The 23,812-nt window shown below is 47.3% G+C and overlaps 1 protein-coding gene across 2 annotated transcripts; it reads right to left on the reverse strand.

Moving 5' to 3' along the window:
- Nucleotides 1–542: 542 nt before the first annotated feature.
- cnot9 (CCR4-NOT transcription complex subunit 9) lies at nucleotides 543–23,748 on the reverse strand. Of its 2 annotated transcripts, none has more exons than XM_059647581.1 (8): nucleotides 23,487–23,748; nucleotides 19,958–20,134; nucleotides 18,452–18,567; nucleotides 15,242–15,351; nucleotides 14,664–14,773; nucleotides 6,100–6,177; nucleotides 3,975–4,066; nucleotides 543–3,059 (listed from the first exon to the last, which is right to left on the reverse strand). In XM_059647581.1, the coding sequence occupies exons 1-8, from the start codon at nucleotides 23,508–23,510 to the stop codon at nucleotides 2,891–2,893; spliced, it is 876 nt and encodes a 291-aa protein (XP_059503564.1). In that variant the 5' UTR covers nucleotides 23,511–23,748; the 3' UTR covers nucleotides 543–2,890. The 2 variants fall into 2 exon arrangements, with proteins under 2 accessions (XP_059503564.1, XP_059503563.1); XM_059647580.1 differs by having other exon boundaries at nucleotides 6,100–6,198.
- Nucleotides 23,749–23,812: the final 64 nt, after the last annotated feature.

Below are 23,812 nucleotides of genomic sequence, written 5' to 3' on the forward strand. Positions count from 1 at the left end.
ACAGATGTCAGAGGTGGTTTCTTTACTCAGAGAGTAGTGAGGGAATGGAACACTTTGCCTGCAACGGTAGTAGATTCGCCAACTTTAGGTACATTTAAGTCGTCATTGGATAAGCATATGGACGTACATGGAGTAGTGTAGGTTAGATGGGCTTCAGATCGGTATGACAGGTCGGCACAACATGGAGGGTCGAAGGGCCTGTTCTGTGCTGTAATGTTCTATGTTAATTGCTATCAGTGCATGAATTAGGGACTCCGATAATGGTGAGGAAATTCCCAGTCATGGGAAGCCAAGGATCCAGATACATCTGTCTCCCCAATCAACATCATGTCTCTGCTGCATCCCAAAATGGCATTTTCAGAAAGAAATCAATTTGCGTCCGAGAATTAGCATAGAGAGTGGTCTTGTTACTGCTGTCAAAATAGTAAGCATAAATAAAAAAGAAAATGGGGAATGCAAACCAGGATCTGTAAAAAAGGTGAAAGTACATTAATGTTTTGGGTGGGAATCATTCAGGAGGTACACAAGATTCAGACAGTGTATTTCCAGCAGGTTTCTGTTTTTATTACATATCAATACTGCTCCAAAAAGGTGAATTTTCCCATTGATCTGCAGCAACACTGCCCTCGCCCTTCCCTCTACATATCTCACATATTTCTACAAAGACATACATGATGGTGTTTAAATCGAAGTCAGCCAAAGAAGTGACGAGATCCCGACACTACCTCTGAGGTTACTGCCTGAATTACGGTCAGTGCTAATTAACACAGCAGCAGTGGCCCTGCGCTGAGATAGGAGGCAGAGGCCCTTCAATCACTCAGCAGGTCAGGTAGTGCACTACCTGAGGACAAAGATTATCAACTGACCTCATACATAAAAGTGAGGGAGGCCAGGAAGTGTGTCACTGGTTCGGGGGCAAGGGGACGGGCATGCCATCGCTCGAGGAGCCCACCCCCTTCCCAAAGCCTAGTCTGTGATCAGGAGCCTTTGGCTGACGGGACAACACGGAGATCCACAAGCAATTCCCAGCAGGGTTTTCTCTTTGGGTTCTCTGCACAGTCGGTCCCCTGGGTGAACACCAGCAGCAGTGGGTGGGGGCTTTTAAATGGGGGTATTAATTTCCTACATAATGGCCTCAACTGGCAGCAAGGTAAGGTAGTTCCCTACGGGGCATCCTCCAGCCCGACCAAATGCCTCCCTCCCCAGCTAACACACCAGGGAGAGGATGTTATGCCAGAGTGCCTAAACACACTGATAGGAAGTTACAGATCTATGAGGAGTCCAATGAATGGTATCAGTTGACACCACACAGAATACCAGACGTTAATGCACCATATATAGGCTCATACACAGCCACTTAACACCAAGCTAGGGACAGTAGGACAGTGCAGGACAATCATCAGGTGAACCAGCAAGGGGCTAAGTGGCAGCTATCATTGTTATAAACATCTCTGGACCAATATGGAGCTCACAGTAAACAGCTTTCAATGCAACATTTCCAAAACACAATCCACTGGTTAGCACAACAATACTTTAAAAATAATTATTATATTTAAGTTTCAATGCTTCCAGCACATCCCCCATCAAAAGAAATCTCGGGTTGGAGTCGGCCCAGAATCTACATCTTTGTGCCACAGGATTGGGTCAGAGGAGGATAGGAAGGGGAGGATTACTGCAACAAGTGTCCTGGAAGCGAAACTGAACCCCAGGGGCCCTGAATCTTGAGTAAGACAGGCTGGAATGTGTTAAGGCAGTTGGGGCGCTGGAGCAGCTGTGCTCCAGTATTAACTAGCTGCCACCCAGCAGTGGCTGCTCAAATACTGTCTGATCTCAAAGTTCTCTCACTGGTGAAACAAAGGTGAGGGGAAATTCAGCCAAGCCAGAGCCTGGAGCTGGAGGTGTCCTGTACAACATAGCCAGCCAGCAAACAGGACACGAGAGAACGAGATAGCCTGAAATTCTTGGACTTGCTGGGGGTCTAAGAGGGGAGACGGGGCAAGGTGAGCAAACAGAAACAATCCTGGGATATGCTAATAGAAAACCGTGGAAGTCTTCAGGGACTGAGCCCATGAACAGTCGAATGAATGGACCACCCTCCCAGAGAACTGTTTACTCATCAATTTCTCAACTCAGTTAGACACTTGGCGCAAGGGAGAGCCTGCACCAAAGTACAACCGCCTAGTCTTAGCTAGGATTATCAATGAATCTCCAAAGTAATTGGTGCAGGAGGAGACCAATGGGAAGCAGAGGCAATGTGTGTCGGTGCAGGAAACATGTCTCCCTATAGTACAATGCAAAAAATGAGAGGCTGGCACATCGGAAAAGAATGAATGGGAGAAAGTACTAAACATTTTAAAAGTCATTAACGGACACGCATCAGGACTCGACTATTCCCTAGTTTCTGATGCAGTGAGGCTACATGTAACAGAGAGAAATCTCCTAGAGACAGCCTATAACCTGGACAAACCATTCGTCAAAATTAACTCAGCTTGGACCAAGACAATAATGATCAAATCCCTCTTTCCTTCCACAAACTGAACAGTATTAATGAAGACGTGGGTGAAATTCAAAGCCTGGAAATGTTATATTGGAAATTGACATAGTCCAGATGAGGTCTTGGTGTACCAGCTCAGAGACGCAGCTCATTCATCACAGTCCACGTGGCAAGTGACTGGGCAGCAGAGAGAGACACAGAGTGACAAAGAAGACAGGTTGTCCAGTTATGTACTCTGCAGTTCACTGTCCAGCATTTCAGGAGTCCTACGTCACCATTACTTCAAAGACCACAGTCACTCGTACAAACAGATTGTTGCCTCACTTCCCCCAAAACCCAGACTGTGCCAGCGACGATGTGGCCCGATAGCCTCAGCTTGCAGGAGGGTCATTGCAGTCACTGGGGTGGGAGGGGGATTCCCCGGGGGTCAGTCACCTGCCCCTCCTGGAGGTTCTTGACAAGTTGGGCCAGCCAACGTTTGGTAGTAGTATCGTCCTTCAGCACCTGGGCAAACGTGGTATCTTTCAGCTGGTCGGGTAGACACTGTCGGAGTGCCTCCCTTGCCCTAGAAAATCCAAATGTGACACAGTAACACACAGTCCAGCCACTTGAAAACTTGTAACACACCATTTGACAAAACACAACACCACTTAAAGCACACCAGGGATGTTCTCTCCTCCTCCTTGATACAATGAAAATGTTGGAAAAGAAAGAGCGATCTTGCAGTGCACCAGTATTTTCTCATCACTCTTCCTTCTCTAATAAAAACTGCTGACACAAGAAGGATTTTCCCTGTGCCAAGAGCTGCATTCACAAAGAACTGTTGACTCATGAAGTCCATACTGATTATCATAACTGCTATCCAGCTATTCATCCTCACTTCCTGTAAACTTTTCATTTTCTCGCAACTCTAAAAAATTCTTTGGTGGGATATGAGCATCACTGGCTGGGTCCAGTATTGGCGAGTTTTGAGAAGATTTATAGCTCAGGTTGAGGTTCTGGATGCGAGTTTGCTCACTGAGCTGGAAGGTTAGTTTTCAGACGTTTCGTCACCATTCTAGGTAACAACATTAGTGAGCCTCTGACGAAGCGCTGGTGTTATGTCCCGCTTTCTATTTATCTGCTTAGGTTTCCTTGGGCCTGTGATGTCATTTCCTGCGTTGGTGATGTCATTTCCTGTTCCTTTTCTCAGAGGATGGTAGATTGATTCGGAGCTTACCATCCTCTGAGAAAAGGAACCGGAAATGACATCACTGACCCAAGGAAACCTAAACAGATAAATAGAAAGCGGGACATAACATCAACGCTTCACCAGAGGCTTTAGGGGACCAATGCAAATAGTCCCAGACATTCAAAGTCCCAGGACAATGTTGCAAGCTGTTGAAAAGATCTCCCATGCAGTCAGAATTGATTTTTTTTGGGGGGGGGGGTGGTTAGCTTGCCAATTATCATGTATTTTGTCACTGGGGGCTAAACTTACCGTGGATTGTCAGAGAGACGGAGGTAGCAGCGAACGACATGCTTCAATAATCTGGCCGATGGCTCTTTGGACAGCTGCAGCACCATCTTACCCTGTGCACACAGAAAAGCCAATGTTACAGCAGCTCCAGCAATTGCTGGTTAAGTTGCATCACTCCCCTCCCCCCAACACCAGCCATCCTTTCAGATCCCAAGAACACCAGTATCCCATCCTATTCAACAAGTGCACCACTAGGCACCTCAAGCATCAACCAAAGTCAAATGCTCCAAAAGTTCAGCACCACCTAGAACAGACAGTCCATTCAATCAGTGCCCATGAACTCAGTATTCAATTCCACTACTAACAACACAGTGAATGCATTGAGCACCATCTACAGGCTATAATGCAGTAACTCACCAAGACATCTTTGATATGACCTCTCATATTGCCTGCCAACATTTGGAAAAACAAGAGCAGCATGTTACAGGAACACTGTAACCACCAAATTATACATCACCCTGTCTTTGAAGGCACATCGGGTTTGCCTGAACTCTAACAGCAGTGTGTGAGAACCTTTACCACAACACTGCAGCAATTCATCTGTTCAAGCGTAATACATGCAGTCTTGAGAACAAAATCAGAAAAGGAAACATCCACTCCCAGAAAGGATCGATGGATGACCACCAGGAGGAGATTAATTCTCTCTAACCATAAGATACACTCAGGCTTCTATGATAGGCTGGAAAGCCTCTCCTGTACCTCTGACTGGGACATTTTAATCATCCACTTGAAGTTGTAGCCTTGCTCACTGAGCCAGTGTGTTCGGTTGCATACGTTTCATCACCCTGCTCGGTAACACCATCAACCCATTATTTCCGGTTCTGTTTTTCAGTGGTTTATATAATCTTGTCCAGTTTAATGATAGAAAACTGAGCCACAAGTGATGCCAACCACCCCAGCAAACCAAGGGATCGAAATAACAAGTGGGACAGAACACCAACGTTTTACCAGAGGAGCATTGATGATGTTACCTAGCAGGGTGACGAAATGTCTGCAATCAAACACACTGGCTCAGCAAGCAAGTCTACAACCTCATCACAACCCAAGCTACAAATCTTCTCAAAAACTTTAATCATCCACTTATCAAACCATAGAGTCTCTGCCAACAAAACCTAACTCCACACTAGCTTCACTTTCTAGCACTTGGCGCACAGCCTTCAAAATTAATGATATTTCAAGCATTCATCTAAGTACATTTTAAAGGTTGTGAGCTTTCTTGTCTCAACTACCCTCCCAAGCAGTGCATTTCAGAACCTCACTAACTTTCTGGGTGCAAAAGAATTCCTCACATTTTCTTGTTTGTTTTAAAATAATAAACGTAAAGATCAAACAGTTTGAAATAAACAGCACAGATCTTAAAAAGGACAACTGTACTTCTGGTTAAAGTAGCTGCCAATGTACAAATTTACCAATTAGGAGCTGGTGTGGTCCAACTGTCAAATGGTAGAACAAGCCCAAAGGGCCAGATAATTGTTGAACCAATTGCAGCCTCATCTCCACTCAACTTGGTGCCACTTTACTATGAGACAATGCCCTCTGATCCTAGACTTGCCCATGAGGGGAGACATCCTCTCAGCACTTACCTGATCAAGCCCCTTAAGAAAATCTGATGCTTCAACAAGATCACCTCTCATTCTTCTGAACTCCAGTGAACAGAGTCCGAGTCCCTACCTGTTTAACCTTTGTTCATATGATAATCCCTCCATACTAAGTTCAGAGAAGGTTCACTTAGAGGATCCTATCTTCAATATCATTCCTTACATAAAGGGACTAAAACTGCTTCCTGTACTTCAGATGTGGTCTCAACAGCACCTTGTACAGTTGCAGTGAGACTTCCTGACACTTACACTCCAATCCTTTGAAACAAGGGCCAATGTTTCATCAACCTTCCTTGTTCCCTGCTGCACCAGTGCACTAGCTTCTGTGTTTCATGCACGCATGCAGGAATGTTGGGCACAAAGGAACAAGCAAGGTATGGAAAAAGGAATGAACAATGTTAGTGAAACACAAGCACCTGTTAAAGCGTGCAGTATAATAGGATATATCATCATTTCCAACACAGGCAATAACAGGGAATTAAGCTCACCAGAATCATGGCCACATGAGAGAATCGTTCATATGTCTGACATATATAAGCCAGTCCTGTGTCATCCAACAGGATTTTCTGTAAAATAAAAGTTGCAACCTAGGAGCCAGAATAAGAGGAGACAGGTTACACAGATCACCAAAGCAAGAACACTTAACCCAACTGCTGAAAGGGTGCAGATAGCTTCCTGAGGATGGAATAAAGATCTACACCAACACCACCATCCGAAATCTACTTCTTAAGACATGCGACCTCACAGCAGAAAGTCTCAAAACAGTCAAGACAGATAGTTCACCAGCAAAAAAGTAGACAGTGCAAGATAACAACTTCAGCCCTACAGCTGCCACTGAATGCAGCACACTGGCAGTGTGAAAGTATTAGAGTGGGGTGTTACAGCACACTGGCAGTGTGAAAGTATTAGAGTGGGGTGTTACAGTTCACTGGCAGTGTGAAAGTATTAGAGTGGGGTGTTACAGCACACTGGCAGTGTGAAAGTATTAGAGTGGGGTGTTACAGCACACTGGCAGTGTGAAAGTATTAGAGTGGGGTGTTACAGCACACTGGCAGTGTGAAAGTATTAGAGTGGGGTGTTACAGTTCAGTTGCAGTGTGAAAGTATTAGAGTGGGGTGTTACAGTTCACTGGCAGTGTGAAAGTATTAGAGTGGGGTGTTACAGCACACTGGCAGTGTGAAAGTATTAGAGTGGGGTGTTACAGTTCACTGGCAGTGTGAAAGTATTAGAGTGGGGTGTTACAGCACACTGGCAGTGTGAAAGTATTAGAGTGGGGTGTTACAGCACACTGGCAGTGTGAAAGTATTAGAGTGGGGTGTTACAGTTCACTGGCAGTGTGAAAGTATTAGAGTGGGGTGTTACAGCACACTGGCAGTGTGAAAGTATTAGAGTGGGGTGTTACAGTTCAGTGGCAGTGTGAAAGTATTAGAGTGGGGTGTTACAGCACACTGGCAGTGTGAAAGTATTAGAGTGGGGTGTTACAGTTCAGTGGCAGTGTGAAAGTATTAGAGTGGGGTGTTACAGCACACTGGCAGTGTGAAAGTATTAGAGTGGGGTGTTACAGCACACTGGCAGTGTGAAAGTATTAGAGTGGGGTGTTACAGCACACTGGCAGTGTGAAAGTATTAGAGTGGGGTGTTACAGCACACTGGCAGTGTGAAAGTATTAGAGTGGGGTGTTACAGCACACTGGCAGTGTGAAAGTATTAGAGTGGGGTGTTACAGCACACTGGCAGTGTGAAAGTATTAGAGTGGGGTGTTACAGCACACTGGCAGTGTGAAAGTATTAGAGTGGGGTGTTACAGCACACTGGCAGTGTGAAAGTATTAGAGTGGGGTGTTACAGCACACTGGCAGTGTGAAAGTATTAGAGTGGGGTGTTACAGCACACTGGCAGTGTGAAAGTATTAGAGTGGGGTGTTACAGCACACTGGCAGTGTGAAAGTATTAGAGTGGGGTGTTACAGTTCACTGGCAGTGTGAAAGTATTAGAGTGGGGTGTTACAGTTCACTGGCAGTGTGAAAGTATTAGAGTGGGGTGTTACAGCACACTGGCAGTGTGAAAGTATTAGAGTGGGGTGTTACAGCACACTGGCAGTGTGAAAGTATTAGAGTGGGGTGTTACAGCACACTGGCAGTGTGAAAGTATTAGAGTGGGGTGTTACAGTTCAGTTGCAGTGTGAAAGTATTAGAGTGGGGTGTTACAGCACACTGGCAGTGTGAAAGTATTAGAGTGGGGTGTTACAGTTCACTGGCAGTGTGAAAGTATTAGAGTGGGGTGTTACAGCACACTGGCAGTGTGAAAGTATTAGAGTGGGGTGTTACAGCACACTGGCAGTGTGAAAGTATTAGAGTGGGGTGTTACAGCACACTGGCAGTGTGAAAGTATTAGAGTGGGGTGTTACAGTTCAGTTGCAGTGTGAAAGTATTAGAGTGGGGTGTTACAGCACACTGGCAGTGTGAAAGTATTAGAGTGGGGTGTTACAGCACACTGGCAGTGTGAAAGTATTAGAGTGGGGTGTTACAGCACACTGGCAGTGTGAAAGTATTAGAGTGGGGTGTTACAGTTCAGTTGCAGTGTGAAAGTATTAGAGTGGGGTGTTACAGTTCAGTTGCAGTGTGAAAGTATTAGAGTGGGGTGTTACAGCACACTGGCAGTGTGAAAGTATTAGAGTGGGGTGTTACAGCACACTGGCAGTGTGAAAGTATTAGAGTGGGGTGTTACAGTTCACTGGCAGTGTGAAAGTATTAGAGTGGGGTGTTACAGTTCACTGGCAGTGTGAAAGTATTAGAGTGGGGTGTTACAGCACACTGGCAGTGTGAAAGTATTAGAGTGGGGTGTTACAGCACACTGGCAGTGTGAAAGTATTAGAGTGGGGTGTTACAGTTCACTGGCAGTGTGAAAGTATTAGAGTGGGGTGTTACAGCACACTGGCAGTGTGAAAGTATTAGAGTGGGGTGTTACAGCACACTGGCAGTGTGAAAGTATTAGAGTGGGGTGTTACAGTTCAGTTGCAGTGTGAAAGTATTAGAGTGGGGTGTTACAGTTCAGTTGCAGTGTGAAAGTATTAGAGTGGGGTGTTACAGCACACTGGCAGTGTGAAAGTATTAGAGTGGGGTGTTACAGCACACTGGCAGTGTGAAAGTATTAGAGTGGGGTGTTACAGCACACTGGCAGTGTGAAAGTATTAGAGTGGGGTGTTACAGTTCACTGGCAGTGTGAAAGTATTAGAGTGGGGTGTTACAGCACACTGGCAGTGTGAAAGTATTAGAGTGGGGTGTTACAGTTCACTGGCAGTGTGAAAGTATTAGAGTGGGGTGTTACAGCTCACTGGCAGTGTGAAAGTATTAGAGTGGGGTGTTACAGCACACTGGCAGTGTGAAAGTATTAGAGTGGGGTGTTACAGTTCAGTTGCAGTGTGAAAGTATTAGAGTGGGGTGTTACAGTTCAGTTGCAGTGTGAAAGTATTAGAGTGGGGTGTTACAGTTCAGTTGCAGTGTGAAAGTATTAGAGTGGGGTGTTACAGTTCAGTTGCAGTGTGAAAGTATTAGAGTGGGGTGTTACAGCTCACTGGCAGTGTGAAAGTATTAGAGTGGGGTGTTACAGCACACTGGCAGTGTGAAAGTATTAGAGTGGGGTGTTACAGCACACTGGCAGTGTGAAAGTATTAGAGTGGGGTGTTACAGCACACTGGCAGTGTGAAAGTATTAGAGTGGGGTGTTACAGCACACTGGCAGTGTGAAAGTATTAGAGTGGGGTGTTACAGCACACTGGCAGTGTGAAAGTATTAGAGTGGGGTGTTACAGTTCACTGGCAGTGTGAAAGTATTAGAGTGGGGTGTTACAGCACACTGGCAGTGTGAAAGTATTAGAGTGGGGTGTTACAGCACACTGGCAGTGTGAAAGTATTAGAGTGGGGTGTTACAGCACACTGGCAGTGTGAAAGTATTAGAGTGGGGTGTTACAGCACACTGGCAGTGTGAAAGTATTAGAGTGGGGTGTTACAGTTCACTGGCAGTGTGAAAGTATTAGAGTGGGGTGTTACAGCACACTGGCAGTGTGAAAGTATTAGAGTGGGGTGTTACAGCACACTGGCAGTGTGAAAGTATTAGAGTGGGGTGTTACAGCACACTGGCAGTGTGAAAGTATTAGAGTGGGGTGTTACAGTTCACTGGCAGTGTGAAAGTATTAGAGTGGGGTGTTACAGCTCACTGGCAGTGTGAAAGTATTAGAGTGGGGTGTTACAGCACACTGGCAGTGTGAAAGTATTAGAGTGGGGTGTTACAGCACACTGGCAGTGTGAAAGTATTAGAGTGGGGTGTTACAGCACACTGGCAGTGTGAAAGTATTAGAGTGGGGTGTTACAGCACACTGGCAGTGTGAAAGTATTAGAGTGGGGTGTTACAGCACACTGGCAGTGTGAAAGTATTAGAGTGGGGTGTTACAGCTCACTGGCAGTGTGAAAGTATTAGAGTGGGGTGTTACAGCACACTGGCAGTGTGAAAGTATTAGAGTGGGGTGTTACAGCACACTGGCAGTGTGAAAGTATTAGAGTGGGGTGTTACAGCACACTGGCAGTGTGAAAGTATTAGAGTGGGGTGTTACAGCACACTGGCAGTGTGAAAGTATTAGAGTGGGGTGTTACAGCACACTGGCAGTGTGAAAGTATTAGAGTGGGGTGTTACAGTTCACTGGCAGTGTGAAAGTATTAGAGTGGGGTGTTACAGTTCAGTTGCAGTGTGAAAGTATTAGAGTGGGGTGTTACAGTTCAGTTGCAGTGTGAAAGTATTAGAGTGGGGTGTTACAGTTCACTGGCAGTGTGAAAGTATTAGAGTGGGGTGTTACAGTTCAGTTGCAGTGTGAAAGTATTAGAGTGGGGTGTTACAGTTCACTGGCAGTGTGAAAGTATTAGAGTGGGGTGTTACAGTTCACTGGCAGTGTGAAAGTATTAGAGTGGGGTGTTACAGTTCAGTTGCAGTGTGAAAGTATTAGAGTGGGGTGTTACAGTTCACTGGCAGTGTGAAAGTATTAGAGTGGGGTGTTACAGTTCAGTTGCAGTGTGAAAGTATTAGAGTGGGGTGTTACAGTTCAGTGGCAGTGTGAAAGTATTAGAGTGGGGTGTTACAGTTCAGTTGCAGTGTGAAAGTATTAGAGTGGGGTGTTACAGTTCAGTTGCAGTGTGAAAGTATTAGAGTGGGGTGTTACAGTTCAGTTGCAGTGTGAAAGTATTAGAGTGGGGTGTTACAGTTCAGTTGCAGTGTGAAAGTATTAGAGTGGGGTGTTACAGTTCAGTTGCAGTGTGAAAGTATTAGAGTGGGGTGTTACAGTTCAGTTGCAGTGTGAAAGTATTAGAGTGGGGTGTTACAGCTCACTGGCAGTGTGAAAGTATTAGAGTGGGGTGTTACAGTTCACTGGCAGTGTGAAAGTATTAGAGTGGGGTGTTACAGCACACTGGCAGTGTGAAAGTATTAGAGTGGGGTGTTACAGTTCAGTTGCAGTGTGAAAGTATTAGAGTGGGGTGTTACAGTTCAGTGGCAGTGTGAAAGTATTAGAGTGGGGTGTTACAGTTCAGTTGCAGTGTGAAAGTATTAGAGTGGGGTGTTACAGTTCACTGGCAGTGTGAAAGTATTAGAGTGGGGTGTTACAGTTCAGTTGCAGTGTGAAAGTATTAGAGTGGGGTGTTACAGTTCAGTTGCAGTGTGAAAGTATTAGAGTGGGGTGTTACAGTTCAGTTGCAGTGTGAAAGTATTAGAGTGGGGTGTTACAGTTCAGTTGCAGTGTGAAAGTATTAGAGTGGGGTGTTACAGTTCAGTTGCAGTGTGAAAGTATTAGAGTGGGGTGTTACAGTTCAGTGGCAGTGTGAAAGTATTAGAGTGGGGTGTTACAGTTCAGTTGCAGTGTGAAAGTATTAGAGTGGGGTGTTACAGTTCAGTTGCAGTGTGAAAGTATTAGAGTGGGGTGTTACAGTTCACTGGCAGTGTGAAAGTATTAGAGTGGGGTGTTACAGTTCAGTTGCAGTGTGAAAGTATTAGAGTGGGGTGTTACAGTTCAGTTGCAGTGTGAAAGTATTAGAGTGGGGTGTTACAGTTCAGTTGCAGTGTGAAAGTATTAGAGTGGGGTGTTACAGTTCAGTTGCAGTGTGAAAGTATTAGAGTGGGGTGTTACAGTTCACTGGCAGTGTGAAAGTATTAGAGTGGGGTGTTACAGTTCACTGGCAGTGTGAAAGTATTAGAGTGGGGTGTTACAGTTCACTGGCAGTGTGAAAGTATTAGAGTGGGGTGTTACAGTTCACTGGCAGTGTGAAAGTATTAGAGTGGGGTGTTACAGTTCAGTTGCAGTGTGAAAGTATTAGAGTGGGGTGTTACAGTTCAGTGGCAGTGTGAAAGTATTAGAGTGGGGTGTTACAGTTCAGTGGCAGTGTGAAAGTATTAGAGTGGGGTGTTACAGTTCAGTTGCAGTGTGAAAGTATTAGAGTGGGGTGTTACAGTTCACTGGCAGTGTGAAAGTATTAGAGTGGGGTGTTACAGTTCACTGGCAGTGTGAAAGTATTAGAGTGGGGTGTTACAGTTCAGTTGCAGTGTGAAAGTATTAGAGTGGGGTGTTACAGTTCAGTGGCAGTGTGAAAGTATTAGAGTGGGGTGTTACAGTTCAGTTGCAGTGTGAAAGTATTAGAGTGGGGTGTTACAGTTCAGTGGCAGTGTGAAAGTATTAGAGTGGGGTGTTACAGTTCAGTGGCAGTGTGAAAGTATTAGAGTGGGGTGTTACAGTTCAGTTGCAGTGTGAAAGTATTAGAGTGGGGTGTTACAGTTCAGTTGCAGTGTGAAAGTATTAGAGTGGGGTGTTACAGTTCAGTGGCAGTGTGAAAGTATTAGAGTGGGGTGTTACAGTTCACTGGCAGTGTGAAAGTATTAGAGTGGGGTGTTACAGCACACTGGCAGTGTGAAAGTATTAGAGTGGGGTGTTACAGTTCAGTTGCAGTGTGAAAGTATTAGAGTGGGGTGTTACAGCACACTGGCAGTGTGAAAGTATTAGAGTGGGGTGTTACAGTTCAGTTGCAGTGTGAAAGTATTAGAGTGGGGTGTTACAGCACACTGGCAGTGTGAAAGTATTAGAGTGGGGTGTTACAGTTCACTGGCAGTGTGAAAGTATTAGAGTGGGGTGTTACAGTTCAGTTGCAGTGTGAAAGTATTAGAGTGGGGTGTTACAGTTCAGTGGCAGTGTGAAAGTATTAGAGTGGGGTGTTACAGTTCAGTTGCAGTGTGAAAGTATTAGAGTGGGGTGTTACAGTTCAGTTGCAGTGTGAAAGTATTAGAGTGGGGTGTTACAGTTCAGTTGCAGTGTGAAAGTATTAGAGTGGGGTGTTACAGTTCAGTTGCAGCAGCATTGAGTGTTAGAGAGAGGAACGTTTAGGATCTTTCACCAGGAGCTATATCAACAAATAGATTTCAGTAAAGCGTTTGACAAGGTTCCTCATGGTGCTGGTTGGCAAGATTAGATCACAATCTTGCTATCTCTGGAATACAGGCAGAATGGCCTCAAAAGGTAGAAAACAGAGGGTAATGGTGCAGGATTGGTTTTCAGACTAGAGGCCTATGACGAGTGATATGCCAAAAGGACCGATGCTGGGTCCACTGCTTTTCGTCATTTATATAGATGATTTGGTCACGAACATAGGAGATTTGGTTAATAGGTCTGCAGACGACACCAGAATTGGAGGTGCAGTAATCAGTGAAGAAGATCACCTCAGAATACAACAGGACTTTGATCAGATGGGCCAATGGTACAAGGAGTGCCAGATGGAGTTCAATGGAGATAGATGTGAGGTGCAGCATTTTGGCAAGGCAAATCAGGGCACAATTTACACTTCTATTGCTAAAGTCCTGGGGAGTGCTGCTGAACAGAGAGACCTTGGTGTGTAAGTTCACAGTTCTGTGAAAGTAATGCAGCAGGTAAACAGAATAGTGAAGGAAGTGTTTGGTACGCTTGCCTTTATTGGTCAGTGCATTGAGTTTAGGAGTTGGGAGGTCACGTTGTGTTTGTGCAGGACATTGGTTAGACCATTTTTGGAATACTTTGTTTGATTCTGGTCTCCCTGCCTTAGGAAAAATGTTGTGAAACTTGAAAGGGTTCAGAAAAGGTGTTGCCAAGGTTGGATGGTTTGCTCTATATGGAGGGGTTGAATAGACTGGAGCTATTTTTCCTGGAGCTGATGGGTGAACTTTTAGGTTTATAAAATCACGAGGGGTGTGGATAGTGTGAATAGCCAAGGTCTTTTCACCTGGGGGGTGGGGGGGGGGGGGGGGGGGGGGGTGGAAAAGAGGTGGCGGTGGTGGTGGGGATAGAGAGAGAATGAGAATCCAAAACTAGAGGGGCATAGGTTTAAAGATGAGGGGAAAGATTTAAAAGGGACCTAACGGGCAACATTCTCCCACAGAGGGTGGTGCGTGTATGGAATGAGCTGCCGGAGGAAGTGGAGAAGGCTGGTACAGTTACAGCATTTAAAAGACACGTGGATGGGTATACGATGGGAAAGGTTGAGCCGGATAAGGTCCCAATGCCGGCAAGTGGGACGAGATTAATTTAGGATGTCTGGTCGGCTTGGACAATCTGGAGCAAAGGGTCTGTTTCCATGCTTTATCTCTCTATGACTCTGTGCCCCTAAGTAGTGGGTCTTGCATCAGAGAGGGGTTTCACAGAGAGCTGTAACATCTCGTTCAGCAAGAATACCTTAATGGGACATGAAAAGGATTTGTTCAACAATGTGACAACCTGTATTAACTGTATTTTCTTTGAATGTCTCATTGTATCGAGGTGGTCAGCATTAACTGGGGTTCACTTGCACTCTTATCTGTAGGTTACTGGGCAACACTTGAGCACATTTAAAGACCTAACAAATATAAAAAAAAAACCACTGACTGTCAAGGTCCTGGCATAAGCACACAGCTTAAACCTTTACAGAACTGTAACATTTAAACTTTGACACTTCACCATCGCCCACACCCGTACCCATATCGCTCCCCCCAACTCCACCGTTTTACACGCCTGCAACCCCTACCGTTTTGGACAATTCACTTCCTGACTCCATTATCCGGAGACAGAGAGGAATAATTTCTGTTGTCAAAAGGAAGTTGATGACTTCCTGTTCGTCTGTTTTCACTAAGGCGCCTGCAGAAAGAAAGGCAGAGAAAAGGTTTAAAAACGTTTAACCACAGAACCAAGAGTCACACTCAACCTGGACTATCATCACACAAACTGCACAGAACTAGAATTACAGCATCCTCCACACCACCGCACCCCCCCCCCCCCTCAGCTCTGCACCACATCCTCACTTTTCAGACAACTGCCTGTTCAGTGTCAGGTTGAACCATGTGTGTGAAACGACCTACATTTATACAGATGTTTGACAATCAGTGATGACCCCTAGCCCCAAAACCAGGGAGCAGAAAAGTTGCATTAGAGATTGTGATTGGCTACTGAAATGAGTTGAGCTTGTTGCCCCTTCCAACGTGCATCATTTTCACATTTACAAAGAGAACAACTACTTCTCTGAGCCACCGCAGGAGGATTTCCAGTGGCAGTGAAATCTCAGCACAGAACATTTCAGCAACAAAACTCACCAAACAAAGTGCTTACCTATAACACCTAGGCTGGTGAGTCGCAGATACTCAAAGGGTCTTGTCTTACTGACAGTGTGCAAGAAGGGATAGAGAAAGAGTGGGATATGAGCTGCTAGAAATGCTGACCTGGAAAACAACAGAGAAAAACGTAACCTATTACACATCAGGTCTGATAATATCATCCAATTTGCACATAAAACAGCAAACTACAATTAAATTACAAAATTCTAAATTACAATTCTTGGTAATGTTGTTTGACTCCAAGAACATAAGGAAAAAGAGCACAAACAGGCCTTTCAGTCCTGGTGCCTAGTCAGTCACTCAACATCCGTGAACTTCCCCAGTGGTGAAAAACATTTGTGCTCTGGGTTGAGCCCCACTCCAGATAGGTCATTTAGCCCCACCTGCTCCTCTGTTCAATACAATCATAGCTCACCATCTACCTCAATGCCATATTCTTAGGCTAGCCCACATCTCTTGACGTTATTACTATCCAGAAACTTATTGCTCTCCATCTTTAGCATGTTTGGGGACTGAGCTTCTACAGCTTTCTGGGGTGGAGAATTCCGAAGGTTCATCACACTAAGTAAAAAAATTTCAGCTCATCTTGGTCCTGTCTTCCTCTTTACTTTGAATTTGACCCTTCTGGTTCTAGATTTCACAATTTTACAATGGAAAAAACCTCCCTGCATTTACCCTCCCTGTCCCTTTAAGTATTTTACAGGTTTTATCGAGATCACTTCTTATTCTTCAAAACTCTAGACAACACAGGCCCAGTTTCCCCAGCCCTCTCAACAGTCCCAACAGCCCAAGGATCAGCCCAATGAACCTTCTTCAGTCCATAATCCAGGCCAACAATTCAATGCAGTACTGAGGGAGGTGCCATTTTTTAGATGAGACATAAATGCCTGTTGTTGGCTGCCCCCTTCCCCCCAACTCAGATGAAAATTATAATAGTGGTGCGGGATCTTTTAAGAAAGTGAATTGTTCATTTCTGTTCAAAAAATCCTTGCGTGCTGGGACAGAGTATAAATAAGTTCACAAATTGGACCTGTTAGCTTTTAGGATTGCATGGAGCAGTTGACAGGTCCTATTTTATTTGTAAAGAGGATTATTTTTCTAGAATATTTCTACTTCAGTTTATATACTTCTATCAGGACAACCTGACAGAAATATACAAAATTATTACAGTCATGGGCAGGGTGGATAGTCGGAATCTTTTCCCCAGGATAGAAATGTCAAATACTAAGGGACATAGGTTTAAAGCAAGAGGAGAAGGGAGGTGTATGAGGCAAGGTTTGTTTTTTTTAAAATCAGATGGTGGTAAATGACTGGAATGTGCAGCCAGGGGAGGTATAACAGCAAAGTTTAAGAAGCATTAGACGGACGCATGAACAGGGAGGGAATACAGGGATATTGACCACATGCAGGCAGGCGGGATTACTTTCGAACAGCATTCTGGTCAGCACAGGCAAGTTGAGGTGAAGGGCCTGTTAAGGGTGTTGTACTGTTCTACGTAAGAGCAGGGAAGAGCTGCCTGGTGTTCTGATCTGATCAATCCTTCTCTCGCAGCCAACATCTAAAACAAAATGAAACAAACAGGAAGTGCTAGAGAAACACAGCAAATCTAGCAGCATCTGCAGACAGGAAAGATTTAAAGTTGCAAGTCCAACTATCGTTCATCAGATGGGCTGAAGAAGGATCGTGGAAGCTTTACTCTGTTTTTGTTTCAGATTTCTAACTACCTCTGGAGCCCAAAACTGAAGGGCATAGGTTTAAAGTGAGGGGCGAAAAGATTCATAAGAGCGACCTGAAGGGTAACTTTTTCCATACAGTGGTGCTTGTATCGAACGAAAGTCCTGAGGAAGTGGACAAGACTAGTACAATTACAACATTGAAAAGGCATCTAGATGGGTATATGAACAGGAAGCATTTGCAGGGATATGAGCCAAATGTTGGCAAATGGAACTAGGTCAGATTGCGATGTCTGGTCGAGTTTCCATGCTGCATGACAGTGATATTATAGACTTCAGAACTTTAATAACAGTTCATGGACTGAATGGAATGAATCAAAAGATAAGCTATTACAAGCGGCAATAAACCTGTCAGAAATAAGCCATTGAGAAACGAAGATAGGCCCTTACACAGAGACTCGAGCAATTGGCCATGTCTTGCTGACAAACAAAACCACTTTGACACCTGCCTGAAACTGGACGCTTCATTGCCACATGGACAGTTCAGTATTTGCAGAAGAATTTATGGAGTTGGTCGCAGGAAAGCTGTGTCTTCAAACAGACACTTAAAGCCAAATGTAACAAGAAACAAAGAAATTTTGACCAGGAAGCCAGCTACAGACCTGCAGTAACTCAAATGAAAGAACGCTAAAGAAATCATCAATATATCACCTGAGACCAAAGGACGAAAATTTGTACATGAATCAAATACCAGAACCCCACCTTGGCAGAAATTTGAAGAACACTGCAGAAGGACCGAGCCCTGGAGAGTCCTCCCAGTGACAGATCACTGTTGGTTAAAGGCCTGGCCAGGTGTCACCATTAGTCAGGTAATAGCTAAGCTGGGTCGCAAGCTTAAACTAGTTTAGAGGGGTCTAATAGTTGGTTGCTACAGGCAATAAAGTTTGAATTATTATTTCAGTACTTGATCTGAATGGAGATTTCTTAATAAGTAGCAGACTTAAAGGTAACTTATGGTGATTTACCCACAAACAACTCTTTCTGCTTTTGTTTTTATGATTATGCAAGATGGAGATTTCATTATTTATTTTGTTGTTGCCTTAGGAGCCTTCTCATGCAAAAATCGGTTGCTTTGTTTCTTACAGTATAACACTTCACTAGCATGCCCTGCCTGTAAAGCTCTTTGGCACCACGCAGATTATGAAAAGTGCTACATGGGTCATTTACTCTTTCTTAAAGTCATAGAGATGTACAGCATGGAAACAGACCCTTCGGTCCAACTCGTCCATGCAACTAAATAAATCTGGTCCCACTTGTCCTATAGCCCTCTAAACCCTTCCTATTCATACACCCAACTTCTATTCCACAAACGCACAGCAGCTATCATAGTCTTTACTAGGGATAAAGGCTCAGTGTGAAGCAATCCAACATGAGACAAATGCAGGATTAGACTTCCCCAAGTGAAGCCAAAGAGCTCAACCGGAAATAAAAGCCTGAGAAGTAGACAATTCCAGACGCATATTTGATGTTACCTGGTTTCTGGGTGCGATGCTACACATTGTAACAACGCGAGCGCATTACACACGCGGTTAGACTGATGAGCCGTCAGAGTTGGAGGGTTGATAGATGGATAAATATTTACAATCTCCTGGAAAATAAAAAAATGTAGAAATAAAATCACATTAAAATACAAAAGGAGATAATGCAGGAGGTGCGTCGGGTTACAGCATGGTCAAGCCTACACTGAACTCAACCTGTTAAGCAACATCAGGAAACCATACCTAAGCACCGTCAAAGCTACAACTCTGTTGGGACTGCCAGAAGCTTCTGCTGGTGCTGAATGGGATCAGCATCAGTTAACCAGGACAAAGAAATAAAATGATTCACGTGGTGAAAACCACAGAGCCCGGAGAAATTGAGCAGCGTGTACACTGGGCAGGACCCATTTAAACAATATTTATTTGCAAGAAACAGGCATTGCTGGCAAGGTTAGCGTTGATTACCCATCATCAGCTGCCTAAGCCTCTCAGCCACAAGGGTTACTGGGTCATTTCAAAATGCGGTCAAGCCTCAAGCACGTGGAGTCATGCACCATACAGGTGGACAGTGAAACAGCTGGATTCCTTCTCAGGGACATTCTGAAACTGACGGGAATTTAAATCACAATGTTCTTGTTTCGCGGTCACTGTTACTGCTTCTTTTAAACTTTAGACTGACTTCAATCAAATTTAAAATTCCCACGGGAAATGTGATGTCCTGTTTAATCCTCTGCATTATTACTGCAGTAACAAACCCACCCTGGTACTGTACTGTGTACATGCTTCACACCCTTCAATTGTGTGAACATCGGAGGCAGACGGACACAGAACGCCAGAAAGGTGGGTCTAAATTTCATCCTTTCGTTTGTATTTAAATGTTGCATATAAAAATTGCCAGTTAAGCATTTTTAAGAAAACCAGGGTCAGGGAGAAGTCTGATGATTAAATAAAACCAATCACAAACTTTTGCACCTCACTAGTTTTGCAGTTCTATTCTGCCTGCCAAGGCTCACTATTGTGACTTCTACCTTTCTTAAAATGAAAAATCGAGATTAACTAATGGTTCCCTTGGGTCATGTAGGGGTTATCACATAGTTATAATCCCATTTTGCAGCAACTGCCCATACGCCTAGTATGTCATGGCATCACGTACACACCAAAAAACTTCTTCAATGTGGTGAGAGCTTCAGCCTCTACCACCCTCACAGGCAATGACTTCCAGATTCCCACCACCCTTTCATGAAAAAAAGGTCCTCATATCCCATAATTTTATACATTTAAATTATGTCCCCCAAGTCTCCTCCGCTCTGAGGAAATCCACCTCAGTCTGTCTAATCTCTCTTCATAACCAAAACTCTCCACACCAGGCAACATCCTGGTAAATCCCTCTGCAAACTCACCAGCGCTATCACATTCCTCTTATTACATGGAATGCAGATGGTCACACAATATTCTAGCTGTGGTCTAAACAAATGTTTTATCCAGTGGATGATTCATCACCTGTAGGAGGGCAGCAATGGTTCCGAAAGAGTGCCAGAGCATGGGGGCCAGGTCAGGCACCGACTCCCTCTTCTTGCTGAGTTCTAACAAGGCATTTTCCCGGGTCTCAGGGCTGGACAGCTCGTTGATCCACTGATAAATCTTCTCGCGATCCACCTGAGCCAGCGCAGTAACCGGCTGTGAACAGGACAGGGAGGAAAACAAAACCAAGCAGATCAGCATCATGACAACAGAATCGCAGGAGGCCAATCAGTTCATCAGGTCTGTGCCATCCCCCTGCAATAGTAATTCACTCATCTCACTTAACCGTCCACCAGCCCTGTAAGACTTCTCTCAACTTATGTATCTAATTCCTTTTTACAAACTACAATTGAAATTCATCTCCATCACATTTTTCAGACAGCAAACATACAGCAGCTGCATTTCAGGCTTCTTCAGAATGGAATGGTCCCGAGTGGTCTGGCCATCATTCTCAGGCTATGCCCCTAGTTCTAGAATCCCCAAGCAGTGAAAACAGTTTACTTTTATTTATACTGTCTTTTCTTGTTAATATCTTGAAGACTTGGATTAGATCACTCCCTAACCTCCAACATTCCGGACAAAACTAACCTAATTTATAATCTCATTTAACTTGACCCTTAAGTCCAGGTACAATTCTCATAAACTTACATCATTCTCCCTCCAAGACCAACATATCTGTCTTAACTCGACTGAGAACCAAGATCAGGGACAAGAGGGGGGACGATTTGGTCTCTCGGTCAAGCTTCTGTCATTCCACAAGATTGGGGTGGCTCAGTGTTTAGCACTGCTGCCTCACAGTGCACAGACACATGGGTTTGATTCAGGCAACTGAGTAGAGTTTGCACATTCTTCTTGTGTCTGTAATAAGTGTAGAGTTGGAGGAACACAGCAGGCCAGGCAGCATCAGAGGAGCAGGAAAGCTGACGTTTCAGGTCAGGACCCTTCTTCAGAAATGGCTTCATAGTGGGGTTATAACTCACTCAGAGATACTAAGAATTACTGATGCAAGAGCCTGAGGTGACATGGCACGGGGACTCTTCTTCAGAAAATCCCAACCCGAAACACCCGCTTTCCTGCTCCGCTAATGCTGCCTGGCCTGTTGTGTTCCTCCAGCTCCCCACCGTGTTCTCTCATTCTCCAGTATCAGCAGTTGTTACTATCTCCCCCATGTCTGCATTGGGTTTCCTCTGGGTACTGCAGTTTCCTCTCAGTCCAAAGATGTGCAGATTAGGGTGGACTGGCTGTGCTAAATTGCACGCACTGTCCAGAGGTGTGCAGGCCTAGGTGGTTCCACTAGTCGGGGGGGGGGGGAAGAGAAGAGAATGCGGGGGTAGTGGGCGGGGGGGGGGGAGGGGAGTGAGAATGCGGGGGTAGTGGGGGGAGGAGAGAAGAGGAGAATGCCGGGGGGGGGGGGGGAATTGGGTGGAAGAGGAGAATGCCGGGGGGGGGGGGGTGGGTGGGTGGGGAAAATGGGTGGAAGAGGAGAATGCCGGGGGGGGTGGGTGGGTGGGGGGGTAAATGGGTGGAAGAGGAGAATGCCGGGGGGGGGGAATGGGTGGAAGAGGAGAATGCCGGGGGGGGGGGGGGGGAAATGGGTGGAAGAGGAGAATGCCGGGGGGAGGGGAAAATGCCGGGGGGGGGGTGGGGGGGGAATGGGTGGAAGAGGAGAATGCCGGGGGGGGGGGGGAATGGGTGGAAGAGGAGAATGCCGGGGGGGGGGGTGGGGTGGGTGGGGGGGGAAATGGGTGGAAGAGGAGAATGCCGGGGGGGGGGTGGGGGAGGAGAATGCCGGGGGGGGGGGGGGGGGGAGAGGAGAATGCCGGGGGGGGGGGGGTGGGTGGGGGAGGAGAATGCCGGGGGGGGGGGGGTGGGTGGGGGAGGAGAATGCCGGGGGGGGGGGGGGGGGTGGGGGAGGAGAATGCCGGGAGGGGAATGGGTGGAAGAGGAGAATGCCGGGGGGGGTGGGTGGGGGGGGAAATGGGTGGAAGAGGAGAATGCCGGGGGGGGGTGAATGGGTGGAAGAGGAGAATGCCGGGGGGGGGGGGGTGGGGGAGGAGAATGCCGGGGGGGGGGGGGGTGGGGGAGGAGAATGCCGGGGGGGGGGGGGGTGGGTGGGTGGGGGGGGGGGGAAATGGGTGGAAGAGGAGAATGCCGGGCGGGGAAATGGGTGGAAGAGGAGAATGCCGGGGGGGGGTGGGTGGAAGAGGAGAATGCCGGGGGGTGGGGGGAGAATGGGTGGAAGAGGAGAATGCCGGGGGGGGGGGGGGGGAGGAGAATGCCGGGGGGGGGGGAAAGAGAAGAATGCCGGGGGGGGGGGGAGAAGAGAAGAATGCCGGGGGGGGGGGGGGGAAAGAGAAGAATGCCGGGGGGGGGGGGGGGAAAGAGAAGAATGCCGGGGGGGGGGGGTGGAGGGGGGGGGAGAAGAATGCCGGGGGGGGGGGAGGGGGGGGAGAAGAATGCCGGGGGGGGGGAGGGGGGGGGAGAAGAATGCCGGGGGGGGGAGAAGAATGCCGGGGGGGGGGGGGAGGAGAGAAGAATGCCGGGGGGGGGGGGGGAGGAGAGAAGAATGCCGGGGGGGGGGGGGGGAGAGAAATGCCGGGGGGGGGGGGGGAGAGAGAGAAGAATGCCGGGGGGGGGGGGGGGGAGAGAGAAGAATGCCGGGGGGGGGGGGGGGGAGAGAGAAGAATGCCGGGGGGGGGGGGGAGAGAAGAATGCCGGGGGGGGGGGGAGAAGAATGCCGGGGGGGGGGGGGGGGGGAGAGAAGAATGCCGGGGGGGGGGGGGGGAGAGAAGAATGCCGGGGGGGGGGGGGAGAGAAGAATGCCGGGGGGGGGGGGGGAGAGAAGAATGCCGGGGGGGGGGGAGAGAGAAGAATGCCGGGGGGGGGGGGGGGGAGAGAGAAGAATGCCGGGGGGGGGGGGGGAGAGAAGAATGCCGGGGGGGGGGGGAGAGAAGAATGCCGGGGGGGGGGGAGAGAGAAGAATGCCGGGGGGGGGGGGGGAGAAGAATGCCGGGGGGGGGGGGAGAGAAGAATGCCGGGGGGGGGGGGGGGAGAGAAGAATGCCGGGGGGGGGGGGGGGGAGAGAAGAATGCCGGGGGGGGGGGGGGGGAGAGAAGAATGCCGGGGGGGGGGGGGGAGAGAAGAATGCCGGGGGGGGGGGGGAGAGAAGAATGAGAACGTGAGGACTAGTCTCTCCTCGATGGGCAGAGTGGCCTGCTTGCACACTGTAGAAATTCTAGGGTTGTCTGATCATAGCTCCACTTCCCCGCCCGCCTCCCTGGTGACCACAAAATCCGACAGGCTCGGCCTCAAGCCCCACCGAGGCCTCAGGCGGTCCCCGGGCAGGCTCCCTGCAGCCTCCCCCGCCGCCCGAGTGCGGGTAAACTCGGCGAGTCCCTGCCCGGGCCTCCCGCAGCGAGGGCGTCGCTGTCTCCCCCATCCCTGGCCTAAACCGGGGGGGGGGCGCGGGGAAGAGGCCCCCACCTCGCCCATCCCCACCGGGACTTACCGCCCCTGCCCCCAGGCTGTGCATCTTCCCCCGCCGCCGCCGCCGCCCCTTCTTCGGGTAAAAACTTCACATCAACGAGCCCGAGGCTCCCGGCTCCTGTGTCCGGTGAACCCTGACCTCTGACCCTTGGTCACCGCTTCTACCCAAAACACGTCTTTTATTTTGAAAAGGAATTTACATCAGGAGAATCATTCAAACCCTTCGCAATCCGACTCTCTTGTGTAGAATAATCTCCAGTTTCACCTCGCACCATTCCGCGGAATTATAGGTTTGAACGCATTTCCGCTCTTCACCTTTGCCCTTTCACCCCGTGACCGCGGCATTGA

This window comes from Stegostoma tigrinum, chromosome 7, assembly GCF_030684315.1.
Source record: "Stegostoma tigrinum isolate sSteTig4 chromosome 7, sSteTig4.hap1, whole genome shotgun sequence".
Classification (NCBI taxonomy): domain Eukaryota; kingdom Metazoa; phylum Chordata; class Chondrichthyes; order Orectolobiformes; family Stegostomatidae; genus Stegostoma; species Stegostoma tigrinum.